Source organism: Sceloporus occidentalis, unplaced genomic scaffold (genome assembly GCF_023333645.1).
Source record: "Sceloporus occidentalis isolate IW3139 unplaced genomic scaffold, rSceOcc1.0.p SCAF_121, whole genome shotgun sequence".
Lineage (NCBI taxonomy): Eukaryota > Metazoa > Chordata > Lepidosauria > Squamata > Phrynosomatidae > Sceloporus > Sceloporus occidentalis.
In genome coordinates, this window is record NW_028317101.1 from 1971619 (window position 1) to 1998091 (window position 26473).

General features: G+C 38.0%; 1 protein-coding gene across 1 annotated transcript in view; it reads left to right on the plus strand.

Annotated features, from left to right (window-relative positions):
• LOC149282206 (fibroblast growth factor 12-like) overlaps positions 1–26473 on the plus strand; it is a 62811-nt gene that overhangs the window by 14775 nt on the left and 21563 nt on the right. The window contains exons 2-3 of the mRNA XM_089498481.1: positions 3232–3342; positions 6029–6132. Of these exons, the coding sequence (XP_089354607.1) occupies positions 3232–3342; positions 6029–6132 (215 nt within the window). The remainder of the gene's footprint in view (positions 1–3231; positions 3343–6028; positions 6133–26473) is intronic.

Here is a 26473-nt window from a genome sequence, read left to right on the forward strand (position 1 = left end):
TGTAAATTGCAGATGTGAATGCTAATCGCCCTTAGCCATGTTTAAACACATTTCAGGTTTATATGCACATAGACGTACACGCACAGAGAACTCATGACTGCGGAATTGCCTGGTGCGCCTTGCTCTTACCCTCATCCCCCTTAGAAGACCTCACAAATACATTTGACTTCCGCTAATACAGTCATGTGAAAAAAGAAAGTACACCCTCTTTGAGTTCTATAGGTTTTAGATATCAGGACATAATAACAATAATTTGTTCCTTAGCAGGTATAAGATTTAGGTAGAGACAACCTCAGATGAACAACACATGACAAATCTCTCTTCTATGTGTGTTTTGGAAGCTCTTATTACTTAATTTACCATTACAATGCCATAACAACTGGAAAATCAACAACCCTGGCCCCTAATGACTTGAGCACCAAGAGCAAAGCCGTGCCTTAGACAGCCTGTTTCTGCACCATACTCAGGCAAAATAACCCAAAACCAGTCAAACCAATAAACAGGGCGGGCGGATGGGAAAATCGCTTTATAGGGTGAAGTTTTGGGAAAAGAGGGAGAAAACACAATACCACCTGTGGTGTTAAACCACACCACCCACTATAAATTCATTTTTACTGTGCCCTGTCTACTGATCTATGCTTAAATCTAAGTGGAATTAACCCATTCCTGCCAAACATATGTGCGCTATCCTCCCCCGGTCATGCCACTTTTCTTGGGAATTTACCGCTTATCCTTTCTTTCCACTGTAATATTGTCCTGCTAGGATATGCAATTCAGGAGATGTTTTTAGGTGTAATAATTAACAGAGCTCTCACTCCATGGAAAGCAGTCTCTCCACTTTGTATGCAGGTCTTTGGAATGAATGTTTCAAAACAGTCTAGGGGTTTGTATTGCACAACATTGAGTTGCCCTGAGGGCTTCGTATTGTCATTCAGTTTATGATTTAATCCATGTGATTTCTTCCTCACTGGTGGAATGGTCAATGTCTACTATGGGCAGCAGATATCTCAAGCTTATGCTAGAGGAAATGAGGGTTTTCATTGCATAATATAACTCAATGGCCTTTCTGGATGAGACTGTGCAACGCTATAACATGAGATGGAGCTAACTCAAGTACTTCCTAACCTTTGGACCACTGCTATAGAGTAATCACTTGGACAACAATGGTCTGTATCCTATTTTAAAAGATGGCTAATCAGATCAGATATGCATGAAGTTGGTCTTAAAGCAGTATGGAGAATGGATCTGGTTGAGCTTTCATTTTACGTACATAAAAAGGTAATCTTAATGAACAAATTTAACATGAAGAAATTAGGGAAATGCTCTGTATTAGATGTGTTTTAACCTTTTACGTGCTGTGCAGCGTAAAGCAACATGAGACTTTCCAGTGTGCGCTCAAGCTTCACTGGAGTCCACAGGGTACGGAATGTGGGAACCCTTATACCGTATTGCTACGGGCCTTTTGCAGCCTGACAGAATGTGTTTAATAATGCGGAAGACACACACCACAAGGGATTTTGCAAGGCAGAGAGAACATCTGTCTTTAGATCCAAGTGATAAAAGGAGGTTTGCCCAGAAGCATTTCATAAATACAATTGTGCCACATTTTCAGATTTTCACTGTTGCACTGCCAGATTGTAAAATGGAACAGATTGCCAGCTAATAAAGCCAATGTAACACATTTACAAAAAATGAAGGAACACAGGAATAAAATAACAAGTAAATCCAGCTTACTGACTGGTTATTAGATATTAGTAACTAGGGTCTGCTAACATTTGGAGGATATTATAAACATTTTATTTAAATTCCTAAGCAGGACTGAACGCATGTATACAGAATCTAGGGGCCAACAAGAACTGTTAGGAGCCAGCTTGATTTTCTTTCAGTATACTGGAAGGAAATATCAATGTGACCTCTAACCCTAAATTTTACATTTTTAAATTTAACAGATCTGTAATAAAGGCCAGATCTTTGACTGTACTAGCCAAAATAACTAGGGGCCAATAACTATATATATTGCCTCATGCCATCAGTGGCATTTATTACATCATATTGTGCTCATCCAGTGCTTGACGATTTCCATTCTAAGCCATATCATTGTCAAAATGAAGCTGTAGAGCATAATAATAAGTTGAAACATTATCTATTTATAAATAGATAATTAGATGCATATAAATGAATAATACCAGATATCATTAAATCGTCAAACAAAATTGTAGCTAAGAACATAATTGCTCTTGGCTAGCTCATTGGAAGGGTGTCGCAGCTGTCCCGCTGTAGCACAAGCTTCTTGTCGGTCCCATAAGCATGGTTATAGTTTTCAAACCGTGTTTAATAGACTCAATGGGTTTCTTATGTAAATGCCCACTCTGGTGCAAAGTGGTTTATATAGCAGTCACTGGAATTGGGCAATAAGCAGGATAACTCCATTGTCTGATTTGATGACACAATTACTTATGACACTTTAAACAAGAATCCCATTTTGGCATGTGACCCTTCAACATTACCTTCTCCTTGAAAACTGTTGTAATGCTAATATATTCTTTAATCAGTTGGTATATAGCAGCAGGTCTAATTAGTCCAATTGGTCCAGCAACTTGATGCCATCAGGTTTTTAAAAAATACATATACAGACCAAAATCAATTGATTAACCCTTTGTCTAGAAGTGGATTATGTCCATCAACCCCATTTGGTGTTTGTGTGTGTGCGAGTCTATGTGTGTTCTTAGTAAAGTCTTTTATCCAATTACCATATATTATGCCGTTAATGATAATATTGGATTTCACATTTACATGGATCATAAAGGAAACTCTGCACCAAAAAGGGTTACTATTAGTTAAAATAAATAGCTTTATAGATGGATGTGTGTGATACACAGAACTCCCACATTACTAGTACAGTTTATAAATGGACTCATTTTGTTTGCACTCCATCCTTACCATTGCAAAGCAGATAGAAGAGAAGCAACGGTTTCATTACAAAAGCTAAATTTGACCTTGCCGGAGACTGGAGGCTCTACGTCTATTTGTTCGCAGTAATTTGGTTTACAATTTTCCGTGCATGCTCTCTCTTAATACAATTGCACCTCTTAGAATCCCATATGGAAGGAACTAGAGGCAGGTGATCCAGCCTGCCATAATTAGCTCATTCAATCACTATCTTGGCCACTCAGCATTTTTCCCAACATACAGTCATAGAGAATGTTTCAAAGTGTTGTATTTATTTTACAGAACCCCAGCTGAAAGGAATTGTGACAAGGTTATTCAGCCAGCAGGGATACTTCCTGCAGATGCACCCAGATGGCACCATTGATGGGACCAAGGATGAAAACAGTGACTACAGTAAGGAAAATCACCCTTTTAAGCCCAATTGTAAATCAAGTTCATGGCCTGTTGAGTTTCCTATCAGAGCCTTAATTTAGCCAAACATCAGAAATAAATTAGGGCTACAACAGCTGTTTAGTATGAGCATGTTCATTACTAAGGCAGTGTGGTTTTTTTTTCCTAATAGTACACTAAGAGGATGTTTTTCTTTACCATTAAAGAATGGCACCATAACAAATAATATTAAATCAGACCACTCGCCATATGTGTATATATATATATATATATATATAAACACACACACATATACAGTGTATATAAATGCACATAACTATATATTACTATATATATAAAGGGAAGTCAGAGCACTCCTGATTGTTTTCTAGCTGTGGTGCACTGGAATGAAAACATGTACAAAGGAGACAAAAAAGGGCAAATGAGATTTGCACAAATGAACAGATACCCATTTCAGCCTTTATCGAGACACATAAATATAAATATACATATTGCGCAAACAAGTACATAGCTATGGTGTATTATATTTACCGCAAACAGCTTGATATTATGTAGTTATGATTGGTTGGCACCATACCTGGGAACCCTTCATGTTTGACCTGCAGTCTCCTGGTCTTATTCTTCTTCCCTGGATCTCCCGTTTTGTCTTTCTCTGGGCAAAACAGTAGCTGGTGTCTGGAGATAGCCCTGTCCCTATGTGCAACATGGCCCACCCCGTCATGAAGGCACTCTGCTAGAAGAGGGCGCGCTCCAGGTAGCCCAACCCTAGTCGGGGGGGATGCATAAGTTAGACTTGTGAGTGAGGGTCTCCACAGGAGACATATAGAGTCCCAAATACCCCTTCCAAATACATATATACTATGTTATTGGTATCGTATTGGTGAAATACAAATAATGCAATACTTTGATGCCTACACACAAACCTTCCACGTTACACAAATGCTTTAATAATTGTTTTATGCATTAACATGTGGTTAGTTTAACCCTATTATGCTTTCATAATATTTCTCAGATGTAGATATGTATCTGTTAATTCAGGGAGGTGCATGCAGTATAATGGCATTGGGATGTTGTCATACCTTGTTGGGTATTTGTGCATATATATAAAAATGTATACAAAAAACCTATGTTGAATACAATGTACACATTTGACAAATCTCTATTTTGCCAAAGCAGCTTGTAGTCATATTTAGGTATATTTGTATGTTTTTTTTAATGAAAGCATATAGTTGACTCATGATGTGGAAACCAAAACTCAGTGTGATCAGTATTCATTTTGTATTTAGAATGAAGCAGTCAACTAATATCACACAAAAAGCATTGTATTGCAACCTCTTAGCTATTATGTCTTGAGTAATATATTGCCGGTTTACTGTTTTCTGAGAAGTGGTAGTAAAGAAATCGGAATTAGTATGTCATTTTCTTTTCCATGTAAGAAACCATTCTATCAATACAAAAGAGAAAATAAGTCTTTATTGTCACACAGTAGACTGTAAAACATTATAATAAAGCCCTTCTTTTTCTATTATATGGTGTATTATCTTGTTACAACCTTACTTTCATTATGAGCAAGGTGACAAACTATACAAAAGACATCAAGGAATAATGGAGTGCAAATGAGTGTCTTTTACGTGTTTGCCAAACCAAAGAGACACAGCTGTTCAATATAGTGAACCTCGAGACTCTTCAAATTGGGTTGTAGTGTTTAGACTCAAAGATAATTAACACATGTCACAAGTTTAATTATTGTTAAAGATTTCTATTGCTTCCAATATGGTCTTCGATTACAATTAATATATTTCTTCTACTTTCGACCATCACCTAGTAAATGATGAGGCATAAACTGTGTGTTTGACAAACCAATTAAAAAACCGCAATTAAAGTTTTGTACGCCATTGTTTGTTAGGTTGTGTAGTCCAGGTTGTAGCCCTTCTAAACACAGAAAACAACTGTTTTTTTATTAAATAAACTGAAATATAACATTTTACTGTGAATTCAACCAGTCTAGTCTGCCCATAGTCTTCTGAGACACCTCAAACCTTACTTGGTTCTTAGCTTAGAGACTGTGACTAATAAGGCCTCTACAGTGAAATGTCTTCATACTACACATCTTTAAATGCAGTTTGTCTGGATATGACATCATACTGGGGTTCAGCACCTTGTCCTGAGCTTTAGGGGATCAATAAATAAATCTAAATATATATAGTGCTGAATTAAGACCCTATTTGGGCCCCTAGGTGCTTACCTGTTACTTTACCTCTAGGTCTCAAAAAGAAACATTCTTTATGCGAAGCGGCGTTTAATTTAATTCAGATTAGTTATTTATTTTGTTCCCCTGCATATTTAAAGAAATAATGAAATACAGTAATGAAATAAACTCCAATACTATTATGAGTATGCTCACAAACTATTTGAAAACCCCTCACAGTTAATATGTACTGTTGCAGGTAAGGCATTTGCGAAATACCATGAAGCAAGTTTTTGAGTTGTCACCAATGAAATGGTTTAATTGAACGGGTTCCTACAGTATGGTGATAAAAATGCTCTTCATGCGGTCATTTTGCATGCATACCACTAATTAAACAGTTTGATTGATTGATTTTGTTTTGTAGATCAATAGAATTAAAGTAGATTGAAGGGCACTGACCCTAGAAAAATAAGCTAATTTTCTATCTTTCTTCTATCACAGCCCTTTTCAATCTAATCCCTGTGGGTCTACGTGTGGTTGCTATACAAGGTGTTAAAGCAGGACTCTACGCGGCAATGAATGCTGAAGGTTTTCTCTACAGCTCAGTAAGTTTGGGAACATTTTAACCCCATACCTTTGATTTATCCAGATTTGAGTGCTGGTGCAGCAGTTTCAAGTAATTAACCCATTAATTCTTAGTCTGTCTTCTTGAAACCCTCATATTAGGTGCTTTCCAATGTTGGCATATACTGTATCTCTTTATAGTTGAAGGAATGGATGCCTCCTTAATGCTATAAAAGCCCAACATCTCTTCTCAAGACATCGCTAGAAGACTGATAGTAGAAGATATATTTTTAAAAAACACTGCCAAATTATCAGTTTATTAGGTGTCTGAAATATTTATTGAAGGGAGACATAATGTTTTACAGAAAACTGATATCTCCAAAATATAGCTAGATTTTATAACCAATATACCAGTAATTTTCATGTGTACAATTAACTTTTTTTATTAAAGCAATTAAAATTTAAACAAAAGTATATTTTCCAAGTTTCAAAAATGTAATCAAGATGAAGAAATGCAGGCACCTTGACTATATCACACAATAAAAAAAACCCGCCTATTAGTCAGCTAAAAAGTGTGGTGTGGCTGATCTCCAAAACGTATATTTAACAAATGTTGCCTCGGGCATTTGGCAGAAGATAAAGATGGCTTTGTGGTCATTTTGCTCCAATGTTGGAACTACATTCCCTTAAAGGTAACCACTTTGATCATGTCTGGAGTCAATAAAACAGTGAAACATTTGAAAGCATAACACAGTAATGTGACATAAGTGTGATCATAATACAGTATATGTATCCCGACCACAGAATAAGAGGTACATGCTAGAAATTTCTATTTGTAATGTCACAGTCATTTTATTTCATGTTGTTTTGGATTACGTTGAATTAGTTTCCACATTTAAAGTATTTAGAAAACTTTTTAGACTACTAAAACAAATCTGGATTACAATATTTCACATAGCAATGCTACGAAACGTATTTTGACATTATAATTTACAGTGGAGGGATTTTGACTCCAAAACTTTATGTTTTCATCTAACGTACAAGGCATATGTATATGTCCAACCTAGATTTTCATTATATTAAATGAGTTAATTAATATAATGAAAACTTATTTCTAATCCTGAAGACCTTTTTAGAGATTATCCCAGTATATCTACTTGTGTAACTTTGCTTATGTGACCTATGGATGACTGTGCGTGTAATTGATTACACATCGAATATTAATTTATTTTACTTATACAATGTAGAGTTTGAAGCCATTTCATTAAGATTTTATGGCTGTATAATACCCTCATACCGGCAAACATTCTAAGGAAAGGCAGATTTGGGTCCCAAAGAAGGATACTAGGGAGGACTGGCAATACATTTGTTCTGACAATATGTAGATAGTATCAATGAAAGTATTTATGAGAGGAACAACCCCCTCTGGGCCTAACTTGCACAGAGGCCTCTTCCTCATGTATTCATGCGCTGGATACACTCCTACTTGGAAGAACAAGAGAACTATTGAGGTTTGTACTGGCCAAACATAAATTGTTCCGGTGTAAATGGGATGCTTGCAAGGGAGATCTCTTGTCCCCCATGCAACCCACTGGGACTCCGATCAGCCAGATCGGGACAGTGGCCAATCCCCCCTTCCCGGACCTTCTGTCCTAGGCAGAATATGCCGTGGAGTAGTTTGAGAGTAAGGACATTTAAATATGTGTTTATTGCAAAACATTGCGGATCTAAGATGCATGAAAGTTTCATGCCTGGACTTGAGCATTTTCCGGATCGTCACATGATTTTCTTGGCATCCTTTATTTTCCACTTATAACACCTCACAATCAAGAAAATAATGTAAGATCTTGAAGCAAGAATTGACTTGCTGTGCTGTGTTGTTGAAGTTGTTTACCTTCTGATTTGCTGTAGTTTAAAAACGTGTTTGTTTTTTTATTTACTTACGAAATCATATATTTTTCTTGTCTGCAGAGGCAATTGGAATTTTTATTTATTTAAATATCTGTGTTTTTAATTAAAGTGAAATTCATTATCAGAAACATTCTTGTTTTATGTGGTTCAATATGGCTTGGAATCCTCTGCCCTTTACATGTCACATTTGTGCAATGATTGTGGCACAAGGAAAGAGTTCTTGAATTGACGAACCACAGAGGTTGTGGATTTGGTGTTCATATCTAAATCAATTAATAATAATATGAATATATTGCTGCAGACCAAGTCATTGACCAGCAGCCTGAGCTTAGATAACAAACTTAGTGGGGAAGTGTGTGGCTGATAAGGGTAGATCCACATCAACTCTAGGATTAGAGGTGGGCAAAAAATGGCTGAAAATAATGTGCTTTCCTACAGAGTTCCCAAGGCCAGTCACATCATGTGCATTATGACTATTATGTCACATAAAATTATGCTTACATCACAGAACACTCACTATTAATAGACAAATGTCTATGAGCAACTATTTAAAAAGAAAGTTACAAAGCTGCCTGCTTACGCTACTATTAAATACACAACCAAAATATATGACCTATTAAAAAAGTCCCCCTTTTTATTACTAGTTCCACATTGTACTTATTTTGCTTGCCTGTCATAGAGCTAAAGATGGTAAATCCCTGATATATAATACATGGCAGATATAAAGTAGTGAATAATTAAATGTGTATATGAGCAGTTGTTCCTGGATTGGACTGCAACTTTAACAGCTCAGTTGCCTTGAATAGATGTAAAGATGGATGAACCAGTCTTTTGAGAATATTCATAGGTTATGCGAGGAATAGGAAAATGTCAAAACTGAAAAAGATGTAATGAGGCAAATACAAAGTCTAAAGAAATAAAATTAATATCCAGTAAGAATTCCACATATGTGCACCATAACAAAGGAACAGTCAGCAGCACAGCTCTTAGCATTAGTTTTAAAAACTATAGCTTATACTTTTGTCTTTTGTTTTTTTTAATTTTTCAATCAATGTATCAAGAGCTATTTGGTTTCAAAGTTGGGGCCGATTTTCATTATGGGAACTGAGATCTGTTTTAGAAGCTGCCCCCACCGGTATAAAGATTGTTTGGAAAGCAAGTAGGTCCATCATTTGGTATCGTCTAGTAAATTAGAGACTTATGTCTAGAGTGAGAGAACAAGAGGTCATAATCTAAAATTAGAGGGTCAGAGGTTTAGTTGTAAGTAGGTTTTACCTTACTTTAGAGGGTGGTAGACAAATGGAACAGTCTCCAATCAGAAATGGTAGGTGATAATTCAGTGAGGCAATGTAAAAATGCATGGGATGGGCATCAAGTTATCCCGAATCTAAGATGAGACCAATGACTGATTAATTGGTCAGACCAGATGGGCCAGATGGTTCTTACCCGCCATTAAATTCCATGTTTCCATATTTCCATTCTGTATGGGATTGTGCTGTGCCAAAAACATCTACCAGGTATTAAGGATGCACCAAATGCAGCAGTACTCTGTTATTAGCTCTTACCATATGAAATAAAGCAAAATGCAAGTGATTTTACATTGAGACTAGTGATAAGTGCTGTATGATCACAGCTTTGCCTTCCTTGATCAAGCTAATTTAACACTTCTGTTGGATGAATTATTTTTACTTTCTCAGCCTTATGAGGTGTGTTTTAGCACATTTACAAAAATACCAGAGCTTAAATTCACCCTTTAAATCACTCACATTCAATGTCACCACTCTTTTTCAGGTAATACACTGGCTGTGAGGATCTGGGGACCCTTAATGTCCCAAATCACTCTGTCTGCTTTATTAAAGGGAAAGTTTACCGTCCCTGACTTCCCTTCTAAAGAAGAATGCAGATTAAATGAAATTTAGTAAATAAATTAAAACACGCTTACTTGATGTATAAACGTCATGCAGCTGCAGTCATATCCCCCTCTGTGGTCAGATGGTTCTTGCCATGTATTGGCTGCTTAAAGTAGTCAGTCAATAGCAGGAAAGTGCTCCCATTTAAATCAATGGGGAGCTTTCAGAGCATGCACACGAGGGTCTGACTGTCACCTTCTCACAACGTTCTCCAAGCCCTGCAGCTGTCTAGGGATGAGACTATCATGTGCACGGCCTGACACATCTTGTGCACGGGAAATGCAGGAATACATGCGGGGGGAATGCTCCGGAATCCCCTCACAGTTTCGCAGACGGGACACTATGAAAATATTTGTCTAGTCAATATCCCTCATAGCAACTAACCCTACCAAATAGAAGTACCCTTTGAGGTAAATGTGCCATACTAGGTTAAAAGAAACTGTGGAAGTTTATAATAATGTTAACAAAAAAAACCACATCCAGGGGTTGATCAGTTTGCTAATAGTTGGGTTTCTGCCCTAACTCTGTAACCGCTCTTAGTCTAGAAGTCATTTTCGATAAAAGGCAGCTTCTCGGAGCTGCAGTGTTGCTTCCCGTTTCGGAGATGCTTACATTGCTTGCATATCCTACATACACTAAAGCTGCGCCATTGATTGGTTTGCTTCATTTGCACTCAGGACATGCTACGTTTCTGCGGTAAGATTGCTAAAGTGAGATTACTGCAGGCTTCCTTTATTAATGTATTGTCTGTGCTATCTTTGTCGGTAACTCCACTTGTTATACATTAAGGTGAGCTGCCTGTGCTGCTCTGTCTCCCGTTATATACAAGGCGTGCGTGATCTGGGCTTCCTAAAACTTACTAAATCGAGGGAAATTGCAGCCTGTTTGTTTTGAATTTGTCCTGATTACAGCAATGATGTGAGGTGACTGGCAGCATTTCGGCCGGGAGGTGATTGATTGTTACCGAATGTGAACACTTTGCATCGGAGTTGTAGAAGTAACGTGCTTCCGCTTCTTTTGAGCCTTTCCATAAACAAAAGCAGACATGTAGGTAGAAAATCAGATTAGACTGCAAGATTTTTAGCCATAACAGGCAGAGTATTCGACACTACAAGAGACAAAAATATACCAAATTTGAGCTACAGCCGGCTCAAAATTCTGCCTGTGGTCAAACCCACAGGCAGAATTTTGAGCCGGCTGTAGCTCAAATTTGGTATATTTTTGTCTCTTGTAGTGTCGAATACTCTGCCTGTTATGGAGAGTATCATGTCTTTGCATTTTTATGTTAATGAACAAATCTTGATGATTGTCAGATGTTCTATCATTAATATGAAACATAGTTAAATGGACGTTATATATAAACTACAGTCCGTCCACAGTTTTGTTTATCTTGATGACTACTAAGTCATGTTATATGACAATTCCAGCTGAGATCTCTCAGGGTAATGCAATGGCTAAAGTGCTGCGAAGGTTGAGAACCCACAATAGTTTTACTGTCCAACTTATAGTAATTTGTACTGACTTTCAATAAATTAACTTTTGATTGACATCTCAAGGAACATAAAGGGCGGGATGACAACTTTTATTCTTAGTGGCAAGAATAGCCATACGGCCCAATAATACCGGTATATCTGAGCAAATCCCAGGTAGTCCTAAAAATGGTGTTTGTGTCTCTTTTTTTCATCCCTGTGCATGTTTTGAATTTTGAATACTAAGTCTTTGTGTCACAATGGTCTGCTAAGCCCAGTCTCCATCTTTTTTTGTGTGGAGGTGTTTAGTAATGGATTTGTATTTAAATACTGTATTTGCTCGATTATAAGACGAGGTTTTTTCCAGAGCAAATGCTCTGAAAAATACCCCTCGTCTTCTAATCGGGGTCGTCTTCTAATCAGACCTCAGACCCCACTTACCGGTGCTTCCTGCTGTATTGCCGGGGCAGCAGGTTGACGTCTACGCGATCCGCGTAGACAAAGTCTGCTGCAGCCGGAAGGAGGTGTGGCTAGCAGCGGGGTTGTCTGCGTCCGTCGCGGATACCTTCCCCGGTGCGGATACCCGCACCGGTGCGGGGAACTCTGATCTCTGACAGCCGGGGAAGGTATCCGCGACGGACGCAGACAAACCCCCGCTGCCAACTCCACCTCCTTCCGGCTGCAGCGGAAGGAGACGTCAACCCGCTGCCCCGGCAATACAGCAGGAAATTGGAAGCACCGGTAAGTGTGTGTGTGTGTGTGTTAAATGGGGGCATAGGGCATTTCTGGAATGCCTTATACCCCTATATGCCACTCTGGCACTTATGGGGTTAAAAGGCATATTATGGGGCAGAGTGGCATATAGGGAGGTATAAGGCATTTCAGGAGGCAGAGTGGCGTTAAAGGGGGCATTTAATAGAGCACTCTGCCTCCTGAAATGCCTTATACCTCCCTATATGCCACTCTGCCCCATAATATGCCTTTTAACCCCCTAAATGCCAGAGTGGCATATAGGGGTATAAGGCATTTCTGGAGGCAGAGTGCTCTATACAATGCCTTTTAACTCCCTTAATGCCACTCTGCCTCCTGGAATGCCTTATACCTCCCTATATGCCACTCTGCCCCATAATATGGATTTTAACCCCCTAAATGCCAGAATGGGATATAGGGGTATAAGGCATTTCTGGAGGCAGAGTGGCACATAGGGGGCCAAAAGGCATACCATGGGGCACAGTGGCATATAGAGGGTTAAAAGGCATATCATGGGCCACAGTGCCATATTGGTGTGGCAAGCCTGGGGGCAGATGTGCGTAACTGGGGGACAGGTTGGAAAATACAAGGAAATAAAAACAAAAAAAATATTTTTCTCAATCATAGCTTTTATTTAAAAAAATAGTTTACATGAATTAACATTTACTGGTAAAACTTTTTTCCTTTAGGGTCGTCTTATATTCAGGCTTTTTCTTTTTTTCCTTAAGTTAATATTCAGATTTTGGGGGGTCATCTTATAATCAGGGTCGTCTTATAATCTAGCAAATACGGTAATACACTGCGTTGCATTAGCCATAGTACCTCTCAGTTTCACTTTGATACAGATGTACCGTATATGAAATAGGTTGTTCCAGGTATTGATGGATATGCCATTAACCCCTTTGGCAATCCAGTGAATAATAGGAAAATCATTGAAACCCCATCAGCTGAAATGGAATTTTTATGACCTCATAAGAAGGAGTACTGAGATCAAAGTGATTCCGGTGTAAATGATGCTGATGCAGCATCCTGTGCAAAGGTGTCTGCTTTATTCTGGATTATCAAAGAGAAAACATAAACCCTAACAGAACAATGCGTAGGTGGGAAATAGTCCATTAAATCACACGGGCCTTCAGATTCGCATGAGCTGAGTGCAAAACATTATATCCTTCAATGCTGGAAAGGACGCAGTGTTTGGTTCCCTGATCCCTGGAGTAAATGAATAAAACTTTAGACCATGCTAATTACATTCATGATACACTGCACAGCTATATAAAGCACCTCAAAGTATTTCTAATGAAGATAGCTATTGTTATTATTTATTGATTTATATATCTCCATAACGGACAAAGAGGGCATAACAAGTAGGTTATTCCTCCAAACCACAGCTATTTGCTTTACGGGAGATGTTTGGCCAAATACATCTTGTGACGTGTGACCTACTCACTGCCATCTATCTCTAGGGCTGGCTCAGTGAGCACTGCAGGGGTATTAAGAGACCCCTTTTGCATGTGTGGAAACTGCTTCTAATGATTTCAGTGGCAGAACACTTTCCTGCCACTGATTGGCTGGTTCAAGCAGTCAATCATTGGCACAATATGTCTGACCACAGAGGGGGCGGGTATTCTACTTTAGCCCTGGGGCTGCAGGTTCTCCCCAAGATAAGTGACATCTTTATTTTTTCCAGCAGGTAAACTAATATATATAGAAGTACTCACAATGTTCATCACTAGAGTGTCTCTTCAACTAAGCGCCCTCTATATATACCTTCTGCTCAAGAACTACGAGGCAGCTGACAGAATAAAATGTATGGATATCTAATACATTAACATTTTGCAAAATGTCATTGTCACATTAAAAGACGTTTCAGTAACACTTAAGAAATGGTGTGTTTGAGACGCAAACTTTCTTAACTGAAAAGGAACAGATAATGCATTTTGAGACTCTTAAGCAGTTTTAATTGCTTTGTGACAGATCCTCTTCAAAAAAGAAATATAAAATGTTTGTAAAAGACAAAATTAGTGAAAAAGTTGTCAAACTTGTCACTAACCACTAGAGGACTAGAAATGTCAGCAGAAGAAGCAGGAAAAGTAATTCTGTGTCTTTTATTTCAAATATCTTTAAGAAAACTGCCATATGGTACCTTAGAAAATATTATAAGCAGATAGGCAGTGTTTATGCTCCATCGATGAATGTCAGGTTCATATTTCTTGACTGTCACCTTAAGCAATCTATCATTAAAGGGACAGTCTCATCAGGTAGGATCATAGCCTTTCAGTCTAGGAAACTGACATCAGAAGGGAACGTATTGATCCTCATTGAATACTAGAGGCATTGGAAAGCTATTGAGGACCTCAAATGTAAATATATGTTAAATAAAAACAAATTGACATGACCGCTTTGTTAATTAATACTATTGAACAGTAAAGTCAGCAAAACTTGTGTTGACTGGAAAGAATAATTGATTTAACATTTTGTTTTCTGGGGAGGGGTATAATAAATTTTAACAAAAAATCACGTTCCCTGTCATGCAAAACAGAATTGATTATGTAAAAAATTGCTACTGAGTGCATGTGATTTGCCACATCTGTAAGTAAAGTATGTTATTCATTTTAGGGACATAGTCCTTACTGCTATCACATTTAGTTACATGGTATCTGTCCAACTTACACAGTATAGTATAGTATAGCACTTAGACAAACAGAACCAAACTAAAATGTAAAAATTAGATATTTATGTGCACATCATCCAGGTTGCCAGTCCTGAAATTTGAGGTCTTTCACACCGACCACCTTCAGCTAAACTGAAATGATATGCAACAACAACCATCACCCTGGCCACCCTTGACCACCCTGGCCACCCTTGACCACCCTGACCACCCTTAGTACAATCAAACAGAACGAATACCTGTCTTAACTGAACAGCATTGGCAGCAAAATCACAAACACTCAACCATACCCGTCATTCTCAGCCACACTCCTGTAGGCTTTATAAAAATAAAGCCATTATTTTGTTATTTCATAAATAGCAAGGCTAAAAAAACCACAAGGCCAACACAAGGATTAAACGTTTCCAAGAAATACCTCATTACTAAAAGTTGCTTTCCAGGTCATGGCCTTCTTTGCATATCAAGAAATATGAAACCAGGTATTTGGGTGCTAGAGGTGGGGGCCTGACATACAAGCAACATTCCCACCTTAAAGCATATTTTACTCAGACGAGATAGAGTCCGTATTTAGGTGCTCATTTTCATTTCTACAAACTCATGGAACAATCACTATTTTTGAGTCTTCAATTGGAGAGCATGCTCCCTGTAGATATTCATTCCATTTATATTAGCATTATTGATCAAAGTCAGAATCATTTGTTATCCTTCTTTAATCTTGATTTGTATGCCAACTTTTAAACTACTTTGCGTCTAGCATACAGAACCAGTAGATTGTCTGCTTCATTCACACAATGTACATTAACCCTTAAAGATATGTTGCATTGATATTCTAATGTCAGCCCACACAGGACATTATAGCCAGGCAGATACAGGCCATCTGGCATTCTTGGCAAATGTCCGGTGAGCCTCTAGCAGACAGTGTCGCATACTCGCTCGGCCTACCGCTTCATCTGCAGATTGGGTGCTGCAGCAAGCAACCAGTGGCTGTATATGTCCGGCTGCATGCTCAGTGTGCATAAAAACAAAGCATGCGGCTGCGCATCTCCAGCAATCATGCCATCGGGTGGCCACTGTCCTTAAAGCGCCAGGGCTTCCTGGTCATGGCCAGTCCAGCTCTGATTGTAGCACTAATCCTGGAATTAGTCTAGGTGATTTACAGCTGTCCAGTTCCCCTGTAAAGCTATTATCACAAATATCTTAAAACCAGCTTGAAATGTATTTCTGCAGCAAGAGGGCCGCTCCCAGAACATGCAATTTTTATATTAACAGTTGAATGAAAAAGACAAAAATATTCAAAGATATACGGGGATAAGAATTAGGATTGATGATCATCTGTAATGTAAAAAAATCCCCTTAAAAACTGGGGAAGCTAGACAAAATCTGAGATTCAATTTACTGTTGAGCCCTTGGGAATGTATACTATTGTGCAAATATCTGCTCCCATCATGTGCGACACAGTATATCATTGCGCAATAATTCATTGAATGACAGTCACATTATTGATTAACTGATCCAAGGAAAACTGCTGGGAAGTAGTGATGTGTTTCTTTTTTTTTTCTGTTGATTTATAATGAGTGTGTGTTTCCCCCCCTGTCATTTTTTAAATGTCTATTGATTAGCAAAATAAATGTCCCTGTTCAGGCATCTTCTTAAAAAATAAGGAAAATGATATAGGCGTATTGGTCCAAGAGAAGATGGAGGCATTAGTCAAAGTTGATGCATTTTATTGGGCGAACCTAGAAAAAGCTGTGGAGTCACGTAATCTTTTGGGACCTCAGCGCTCTAGTCTTCAGTTTTCTATCGGAAGGTGTTATATTTGAGATCCTGTGAGCTCATTTGACTCTACCTTTGTTTCTATGTTGAGCCAATAAAAGGTACAACTGGTGAAGACGCCTTTAAAGTTAAAGAGAAGGATAAAAGGGGTAATTTCTCTTACCATAAATAAAAGCCAATCAATTTATTATGCAATTCATCTTTTCGTTATGCATTAAAGTGGCAAGTTAAAAGTAATTAAAATAAATTCACTAATGGGAGTGACATGACCCGTCTCTAATCAATTAGTTACAATTCATCATTAGCTTATTGTTCAAATAAAACATCACTTTGCATGTCCAAGGCTGATGTTGGAGATGCAGCGTATACACTTACCCTCAGCTTACTAAGCAGAATTTTTTTTGTGAAAATGATTAAAAAAATATTTCCAAGCTATTCTTAAATTCCAGGACATGATTTTCATTATAGCTGAGCATAGGTTTAGACACATTTGCAATTAAATGAGAAGCAGCCGCCTGTGAAAAAACCAAATAGTGAAATAAAAATCAGAAGTGTGTACAGTAAAATCGCTCCAGGGACAATGTAACTCCTAGATTGCTTCCAGTCTATAGTATAGCCGTATAGCTGTACAACCAATCTATCTAGTGACATGGGACATTGCAGGATAGATGTGTTTTCCAAAGGACATTGAATAGCTTCCAATAGGAATGGACTGGGGATTAAAATCCTAGCCCTAGCACTTTAAGGCCAGTGGCCAATAAATAGTAAGAGTATGGATACACAGCTGCGTGTTACGCTCTTACACTTTTGCAGCCGCAATAAAGAGAAGCGGAAAACGGCGATCTATTGAAAAAAACAACATAGGGTAGTTAGGTTTAAAATAAAAATCATATGGGTTAATTGGGGCTGAGTATCGCCTAAACTCTAAAGACACCAGGGGGCTTCCTAAGCAGGTTATATTCTTTGTAACTTGTCTATGTATGAGACAGAACTATTCCACTTAGAACAGGTGTCAAGCTTTGTGGTTTTTTTTCCCCCACGTAGCCATCACTCATTTCTGCTCACCTACTGTTGGAAAGCAAAGGCAATTTGGTAATTACGCAGACAATATGGTTTGCTTTCTGTTTCATCACTTCTTTATTATTCACCGGAGACCTCTGGCTACAAATAATTTTACCAGATGAACGGAAACGTAGAAAAATAAGTTGGGGACTTGTGACTGTCAAGTGATTGGGTTAATGTGTCTCGGGTCAAAGTTTTTCTTAGAGATCAAGGAACCTGCTTTAAAAAATGCAATATTTCATGTTATATGTAATTTTTCATATATACCCTTCATGCAATCAGTGCATTTTCTTGCTCGCCACTACATTCTTGATGTAAGTGTTGTTGAAAAGCCCGATGTATACTTCATCTGAAAGGGGACATTGGGAAAATGGTAGTTACATCCCATAAGAGACCCAGTGTGATTGCAATGCCAACATAAAAATGTTGCTTAAATTTCCACTTGTACATGGAGACAGGACATAATTGATTGATCATTCATGATCCAGCATTCAGGAGCAATTCCCTGAGTGCGCGTGCCGCCTGCCAATGTTTCAGCCGTGGTGTTCAGCCAGTCAGAACCGCAGAAGCAAGGTATTCATCAGACGGGCTGATCACTGCAGCTGTTGCTATAGACATTGGCACTTAACCCCTTAAGTACCAGGCAGATTTTATTTCCCTCAATCATTTTGTTTTCCCAAAGTCTTGACCGGGACATTTCATGATGAAACGACCACAGAATCATCGCTAACACGAACACCATAATAGTTTAATGAAAAAACATTTGCCTTGCATTTTTAGTTCTTTCTTTTCCCATAGTGTCCTTGATGTTTCGTTGTATTGATTTGCAACAGTTTAGACTGTTTAGTCAAGTGGAATCTGAAGGGTAAAAATGATTGATTTTGAGCTACTAGCTACCTATGTATACGAGAATGCGCAGCATGAGTTTGATGTATTGAACTGGCTTTGTTATTACGATCATACCATGTTTTATCGATTAAATACCTGCTTGCCAATGTACTCGGTAACACATTGGTTGCATGGGTATTACTGGTGGGAATTTTTAATTTATATACATGTTGCCCCAGTTACATGTTTGACTTTTTATCAGCTTGTATTGTAAATTCTTTATGGATCATTACAGTATTTATAGAAGGGATTTCGAGGTTCTGGATGAGAATTTCACTGTGAATAGCAGTTTCTTTTTTGGGGATTCTCTGTCTAATTTACAAATATAACACACTTGTGAATAATTCAATTAATAGCAAGTAAATGAAAATAGAAAATCGGGAAAAGAACAGGTAAGATCTGAAATAAGTATTTGTGAGTATGATTGCTTCGAGTACTATGACAGTCGTGAAAGATAACTTAAATCACCAAATAATGCCGTTAAGCAAAGTATTCCTGGCAGCCTCTTTTTATCAGAAATTCTCCTACTGTGTATCGACATAGCCAGACATTTATGGAGAAGCCCCTTTAGATAACCATGAGAAATTCAATACAGACAAAATTGCTACCCATTCCAAAGATTAAGAAGGAGACATAGGTTTCATCAATGGAATTGGAGAATATTTTAGTTAAAAAGGGGCAGTGGTCCATTACCTAGTTTAAGAAAGGTAGTGGGCGTCTGCACTTTGTCCTTTCTCATCAACCTTTTTAGGTGTTGTGCTTGTGCTTAAGGAATAAGCAGTTTGCTAAAGCACAGGGTTAAATGGACACTCCAACCATCACATGATGGATGGGAGATCTCTTTAAATGTTCATGGGGTCCCCTGGCAAATGAATTTGCCCCTGTCCCCCAAACACGTCTCCTGCCATGTTTTCTTACCGCTTGACAAACGTAGCTGAGGGGTTCTCATGAGATCCCTCTGTGCAAGTACGCAGAAAATGATCCCATTGATCTCATGATGTACTTTACTATGCATTCTTGTTTGTCTTCCTGCTTTATCAGCAGGACATAGACTGTCCCTTTAATGTATATTTGCAGATATTAATGTTACCAGATGTCAGCAGTACACTTCATCTGGAAATCTTGTAACCTATGAGAAAAACCTGACACCTACATGTTACTGTTGGGTGCTTTCATCTACACTTGAATCTTGTGTTATCAGCAGATCTGTCTTAGTAGGCAACCAGTCTTTATTAAATGTGTGAGCTCTCGCTAATGTCAGATAATAAGGGAAGCAAATCCTTACCGCACTCACTGCGATGTTGCCGACTAACAAGATTTGGTGAGCACTAGGGAGCGTCTTGTTTTATTTATTTATACTTTTATTTGCAAAATATATTCCAGAAGGAACCAGAACGTGTTAATAGTGAATATTACTGTAATTTCTTAGTAATAAAAGCACTATAACAGGTAAGACTGCATTGTTAGTATTAAATATTTACATAATGTCAAAATATGAACCTTCCACAGTCTCCCCTTTGGTAAAATAAAATGTAACTAATAGGGAATCCTGATACTCACACAATATATATATATATATTTATGTGTTAATGTTGAGCTAAAACTCCATGAGCATTAAAGTGCTTAATGGGGAGAAATATATTACCCCACAATGTGGAACGACAGTTGTGTTCCCTCTGGACTGTAGCCAGATGTCAATGTATTCGATTACATTTTCTTTAATAAAAGGGAAGAAAATGTTCTTCTACTATGCAAGTTACTAACTTTATTCATATTCATATTTTTTCGAAGCAGGGTAGATTCTTTGATGCTGGCACTTATGAAATCTGCCTCTCGTGAATTTTGTAATTAAATATTACCAGCCATGTACAAAAGTGTTTGTCATAATATGACTGGCTTATTCATGTGCAAACCTGACATCTAGGATTAATAGTGCCTATATAAATATAACATGCACATAATTGAGTTCTGACTTCACACAAGCATTCAGATCCACAATATGGTAGATGCTAAAAGATGGAGACATCAACATAAAAGTTATAAAGTTTTTCGCTGTTTTTCTTACTGTTTCCATTCTTACATTCATGCCAGCAGATTCTGTAGCGTTATTGCAATAGGGAGAGAGGTAAAAATTAACAATAAAATTAGAATTATCAATATCCAAAACCTACAATAATTTTAACTCATGTTAACAATTTTTAATATTTTGTTTCTTAATTGGACTGAGAGCCTGAGAGTAGATACAGTGCATACATGTTCTAAATTGCAACATTTTATACACAATCTGTAAAGGGGTAGCTGGATTTGAATGAATAAGAAATACAATGCAGAACATCCAAGCACATATTTCCTGTATGGCAGAAATTAGGTAACTGCTGCAGTAATGCCTTTTACTACAAGTGCACAAGACCTATTTATAATGAATATGTGACTTCACACCAACTGGTTTTAAATGTTCTTTTTCTATGATACTGTATCCTGACAGCATGGCAGACATGGGATCTAGACTGAGGAAGACATATAAGGGGGCTGCTGCCCTTGACCCGCTCTGATTAGGTAAATGCGGGCCACCTCCAGCCTTTTTGCATATTGTACTTTCAACGGTACATATGCACAATGCCCCCATAGACTGTATGGACTTACATAGTATGTGTTATCTGCACGTGTTTGGTCGACAAAGCTAAATGGATCGGCAAGATGTTTTTGTACTGATTTACTTCTGAGCTTGTCTTGTCCCTTAGAATGCATGTCTGTCTCTTTCCCTACCTCTGTGTTGAGTTACCAGCCCTATCCTGGATCTATATATATTGCTGCTTGATGTGAGCATCATGCTACTTTTAAAACGTAGTAATTTATGAAGCTTCTATTGAGCAGTTATGTTTTTATTGCTTTGGGATGCCATTGTGGAATACAGACTTTTCTGGAAAAACATCAGTAGTATCCAGGCTATTTTGTGTTGTCCTTCAGTCGTCCTTCGGTGCGTATTTTGCTAAAATTCCGATGTCAAAGCATTTGGCAGAAAACTGAGAAGTGAGTCAAGAATCTAAAATGGGCTACTTTGCCATAAAAATATAATCTAAAGTCCACATTGTGTGTCAGGGAGTTGGTTAGATACATTTTATTTTCTAACAGGGCGAAGCATTTCCAATTTCTCAGACTACAGTGCAAGGATTTCAGTAACTTGTACTGAGCTTCAGGTTTAAGCTGTATTGTTATTTCAGTACATTATACATACATTTCATAGAGTTAGAATACTTTGTCTTCATAGCAAGCCTTTATCTAAGATTGCCCTATAGCTCCTGCAGAGAGGTGAGGTATAGATACCGCTTAACTTTATCATTAATATTAACAATCTGTACAGTCATTCAGTGGGTTAACAATTGTCATATACTAGTGCTACATTTACTTTGTAGAGTATTGCATGCTTACCCCCCCTCCATACCCACAGGCACACGTATGTTAGTGTAAGATATTGTGTATACAATTATGTATGCCTACTCAACACACACTGATGATAATACAAACTTACACTAACATACATGTACTCCTACTTAACACACACTTACACACTCATACTAACACACACCTTACACACACTTACACATCCACATTCATGCTTACACACATACACATTCTTCCGCACATACACATTAATGCTCACACACACACATATACACATTCCACATTCATACCTTACTTTATTCACAGTTTTTTTTCTAGTGTTTACTTACCACAGGTTACGTGACCCTGCAGTATTCCTGTCTCCATGGGCGACCAGGCCAAAGTTATTTACAAAGGGACGGTCCGACAAACCCTAGGTGACAGAGGACTTAATAGTATGTCCGGTGATTTTTGCACCAGTGGGGACGTTTTCTTGCCAGTACACGGAGATCAGGGTGTGGTTAGAAAACTTGGGGTCTACCCAGGAGCTAGCATCTCTAGATTCCAGCTCACTAATCTGAGCGCAGATTACATCAGAATAGTGGGGAATGAAGAACCTCACAAAGTAAAAAGGTTTCCAGAGGGTCTGTCCAACCTGTGACCAGCAGTAGTCATGATTAAAGTTTAAAAAAACATATAAAAACATTTAAAAAGAGCTAACAAAATAAATAAGTGAATAAATACAATTTAAAAATTCTATATAATTAAAAACTCCATTGATATCACTAAGACATCATAAGGGGTATTATCCATTTCCAAGAGAGATCCCTGTGGTGTTTAAAGATCTCAAAATGATAATATTAAAAAAATGTAAATTGAAAAGGCTCACCTAGAGGGTAAAGCGTTGTGTCACAAAAGGATTAAATGGAATGTTAGACCAATAAAAAGGCATTATTTGATATTGCAGTATTCATTATTTTTCAATATATACTCTACCGGACAGCTATCCCAAGCAACATATTTATTTTTTTACAAGAATAAAGAAACATGTCTCTCTGCCTTTGGATGTGGCAGCAGGGGGAACTTGAATAGTACACAGTATGTTCATGTTTAAAAATTACATATACTTAATATGTAGCTTGAGGGTTTGACATCCTTAAAGGGTTTCTCTCTCAAACCGTGACCTGTCCTTGGTGAATTCATTTTTTCTGTTTAAAGATAGTGTCATTATACAAGGCAGTAGCATTTTGCATAATGTATTATGTAATTTATTGTTTTTGTGCTGTATAATTTGTTGTCTTTAGTTCTGTTTGCTTTTCTTGTTTAGCCAGTAAATCTTAATATTATGTGAACTGCGCTTCTCAGGGCTTCCTTTAATGCTCAGGTACACAGATTCCTGCACATCGCCATATGGTCCACATCCATCAACTCATCCAACTGAATCGTCAGCTTCAATACCTTCTCACTACTTTAATATATCTGCCCTAGGGATTATTAAACTATTTAGTGTTACAACAACTTAACAGCAAATTTCATTTGGTTGCAAGTGCAATATTTTACTAAACTATAAATCATAAAAGGAGGACTTGGGAAAAGTTGGTTTCCTAGTGGAAAGATTTGAGTCAACTTGGATGGTTTACCTTATTCAGTCCTACAATAAAACACATATGGCTAGATATGTATCTGCTAATCATTAATTAAGCTGAATATCTTTTAATGTTTTCCTGTCTTCTTAGCTTATTAACTTAGTATATGCTAGAACCCTAAAATTCATGGTCTACAAATTCCTTGTTTAGTTATCTGTGCCCTACCAAAGAAATGTTTGTATGTATTAATAATGTATTACTACAGTGTATTCGTAAAGTATTTTGTAGATCCACAAAAGTTTTCAAGACCTCAGACATCCTTCTCAGTTTATGAGCAGGGACTCTTTGAGCTTTGTGAATCTGAGGACTCTAAACGGTATCTCCTTTGTTGTCAATATGGAACTCATCCACCAGGGGGATAGGGGTTGCACCAACAATGTGTTTAAGCAAGAACTTCTGCATGTGTGTGCAGTAATCCGGCTTCCCTTACTGACTAAGCATTAAGCCTACGACACAAGGAAGCTCCTATGATGCACTTGCATCTCCCATGGACACACTGACCAGTTTTGTATTCCACTAAGGCAGTGAAGCAAAGTTTGATGATTCACTGTTCCCTGGAAAACAAAATAGCAAGACTGTTCTTTTATTCAGGCTTTCAAAGGCTGCAGTGATTTAAATGATTACATATAAAACAGAAAGCTGCTATAGCTGTTCAGGGATTTCTGTAAATCAATAATGGCCATATAATTAACGTTGAATATTCACCATTAAACAAATAGTATCAGGCGGGATTTATTAAGCCTGTTATTAGTTGTTAATTTTCTGAAGATTTATTTTGGGTCTCGGCAGCCAAGTGTTATTTGTTCTCTAGCTACAGTTTTAGATTTTGACCATTACTTTTATTTTCAGTGACAGATTTTGTGCTCTGTTTAGACTCCAAAAGACATAGAGCCTGCAGTTCAATGCAAAGATACTAATAATGAGGCCTATGTAAATGGTGATAATAAAACACTCACTGCCGAGTCAAGGGCATTATTAATTCAGCCATTGTCTAGTTCAGATGCTGATGAGAGACCTTTTTTCCCCCTGAATGATAAAGCATGTAGTAGTGGAGGTGCAGAGGTAATTGGTAGAAATATTGATTAGAACTGTACTGTGTCCTTTAACATTAACTTTTTTCCCTCTTTTTAGTTAAAAGGGGTGTCCTGATAGCAGAGAATAAAATGGTAACAGTGATGGAAATGGGGTTAAGAGGAAAAAGTGCCTAGTCCTGAGATTATGTTCGCCAACAAACTTCCTGGCTTGAGTGAAGATGTTGGAGAGGGTAAGACAGAAATAGTTTACCTGGGGCAGACTCTTCTTTCTAACACCCAGGAGAACAGCCTCCAAGCCTACAAGAAGATACAGACAAATTGTTGTGGTGCTGGATTCTGTAATTTGGCCATTTAACATTGTGTCTCATGGAAAGATGACCTTTAAAGTAAGGGGTGGTAGGCCTAGGAGTACTTGTACATGGACTGAAAAAGGAAACTAAATTCGCTGAATGGTTCTTATTTCTCATCAAAAAAGAAAGTGTGTTTCTATTTTTTTAATTCATAATATAGATATTACTGAGTTAAAAAGGGTACAAAGAAGGGCTGCAAATTAAATTAAGCGGACTGAGGCATTTTAGCTAAATAGGATTTAGCGAATTAGAAAAACAGCATCTCAGGGCTGACCTCATCACAATGTAGAAATACACTTGAGGCCCATATGAAGCTGTCACATGGGAAATCTTGGACCCGTGAAAGAGGCTACTAATTAAGAATAGAGGAACCATGGTTGAATGTTAAGCAAAAGGACATGAAACCTAGGGAATGCACTGCCTATTAAGGTGGCAACAACCAAGAATTGCAGAGGATTTGAAGACTAAACCAGATGCCTTATTTGTAAGTGTATTCAGGGGTAAAATACATTTATTTAACCTTTGTTTTATCCAAGGTTTATTCTGGGGTATTGTGGCTAAACACAATGGATTTTTTCAGTCTTACTAACCACAGTACCTAATTGTGATAGCAGAGGCGTACCTAGAGTATTTGGCACCTGGGGCGGATCCTATATGTGGCACCCCCCCCCCCAGATACACTTTAAAACTGCATAGCTTCTACCGTTATATACCGGCGAAGACACTGAAGGTGGTACAGCATTACTATTATCATTATATACTGAGGCAGACATTGACGGTGGTACAGCATAACACTTATCACTATATACTGAGGCAGAAATTGACGGTGGTACAGCATAACACCTATCACTATATACTGATGCAGACATTGACGGTTGTACAGCATAACACCTATCACTATATACTGAGTCACACATTGACGATGGTACAGCGTAATCCCTATCACTATACATTGAGCCAGACATTGACAATAGTGCAGCATAACTCCTAACACTATATACTAAGCCAAACATTGATGTGGTGTAGGCCTACCACTTCATTGTCTGGCTTAGGGATGCACCGAAACGAATTCTGGACTGAAACTGAAAATGCAGCATTTACCCGGCCCAAACCGAATATGACCCCCCCACACCATAAAAAAAATCTAACACTTTTATTTAAAGTAAGTAACACACCAAAATAGGACAAAACAATTAAATAACAATATATATATATGATTGTTAACAGCAATCACAGTCCTGTCATGCCCAGGCATTACCAGATTCCAGGATGTACTCACAGACTTGGCATGATAGAAGTATGATTGCCCTATCTACCCCTTCTCACTCCCTTCTCCTTATCTACCCCCTATCCCCCGTCTCACTCCCTTCTCCCTATCTACCCCCTCCTAACTATCTACCCTCTCCCTCTTTGAAGTTCACTTACTTTTCAGGAGTCCTGCGGTGGGGGTGCAAGGCCTCTGTCTCCCAGCTCTGCCACTGTATGGAACAGTATAGAGTGATGGGAGTTATGATGTACTTTACAGCATAATTATATAATG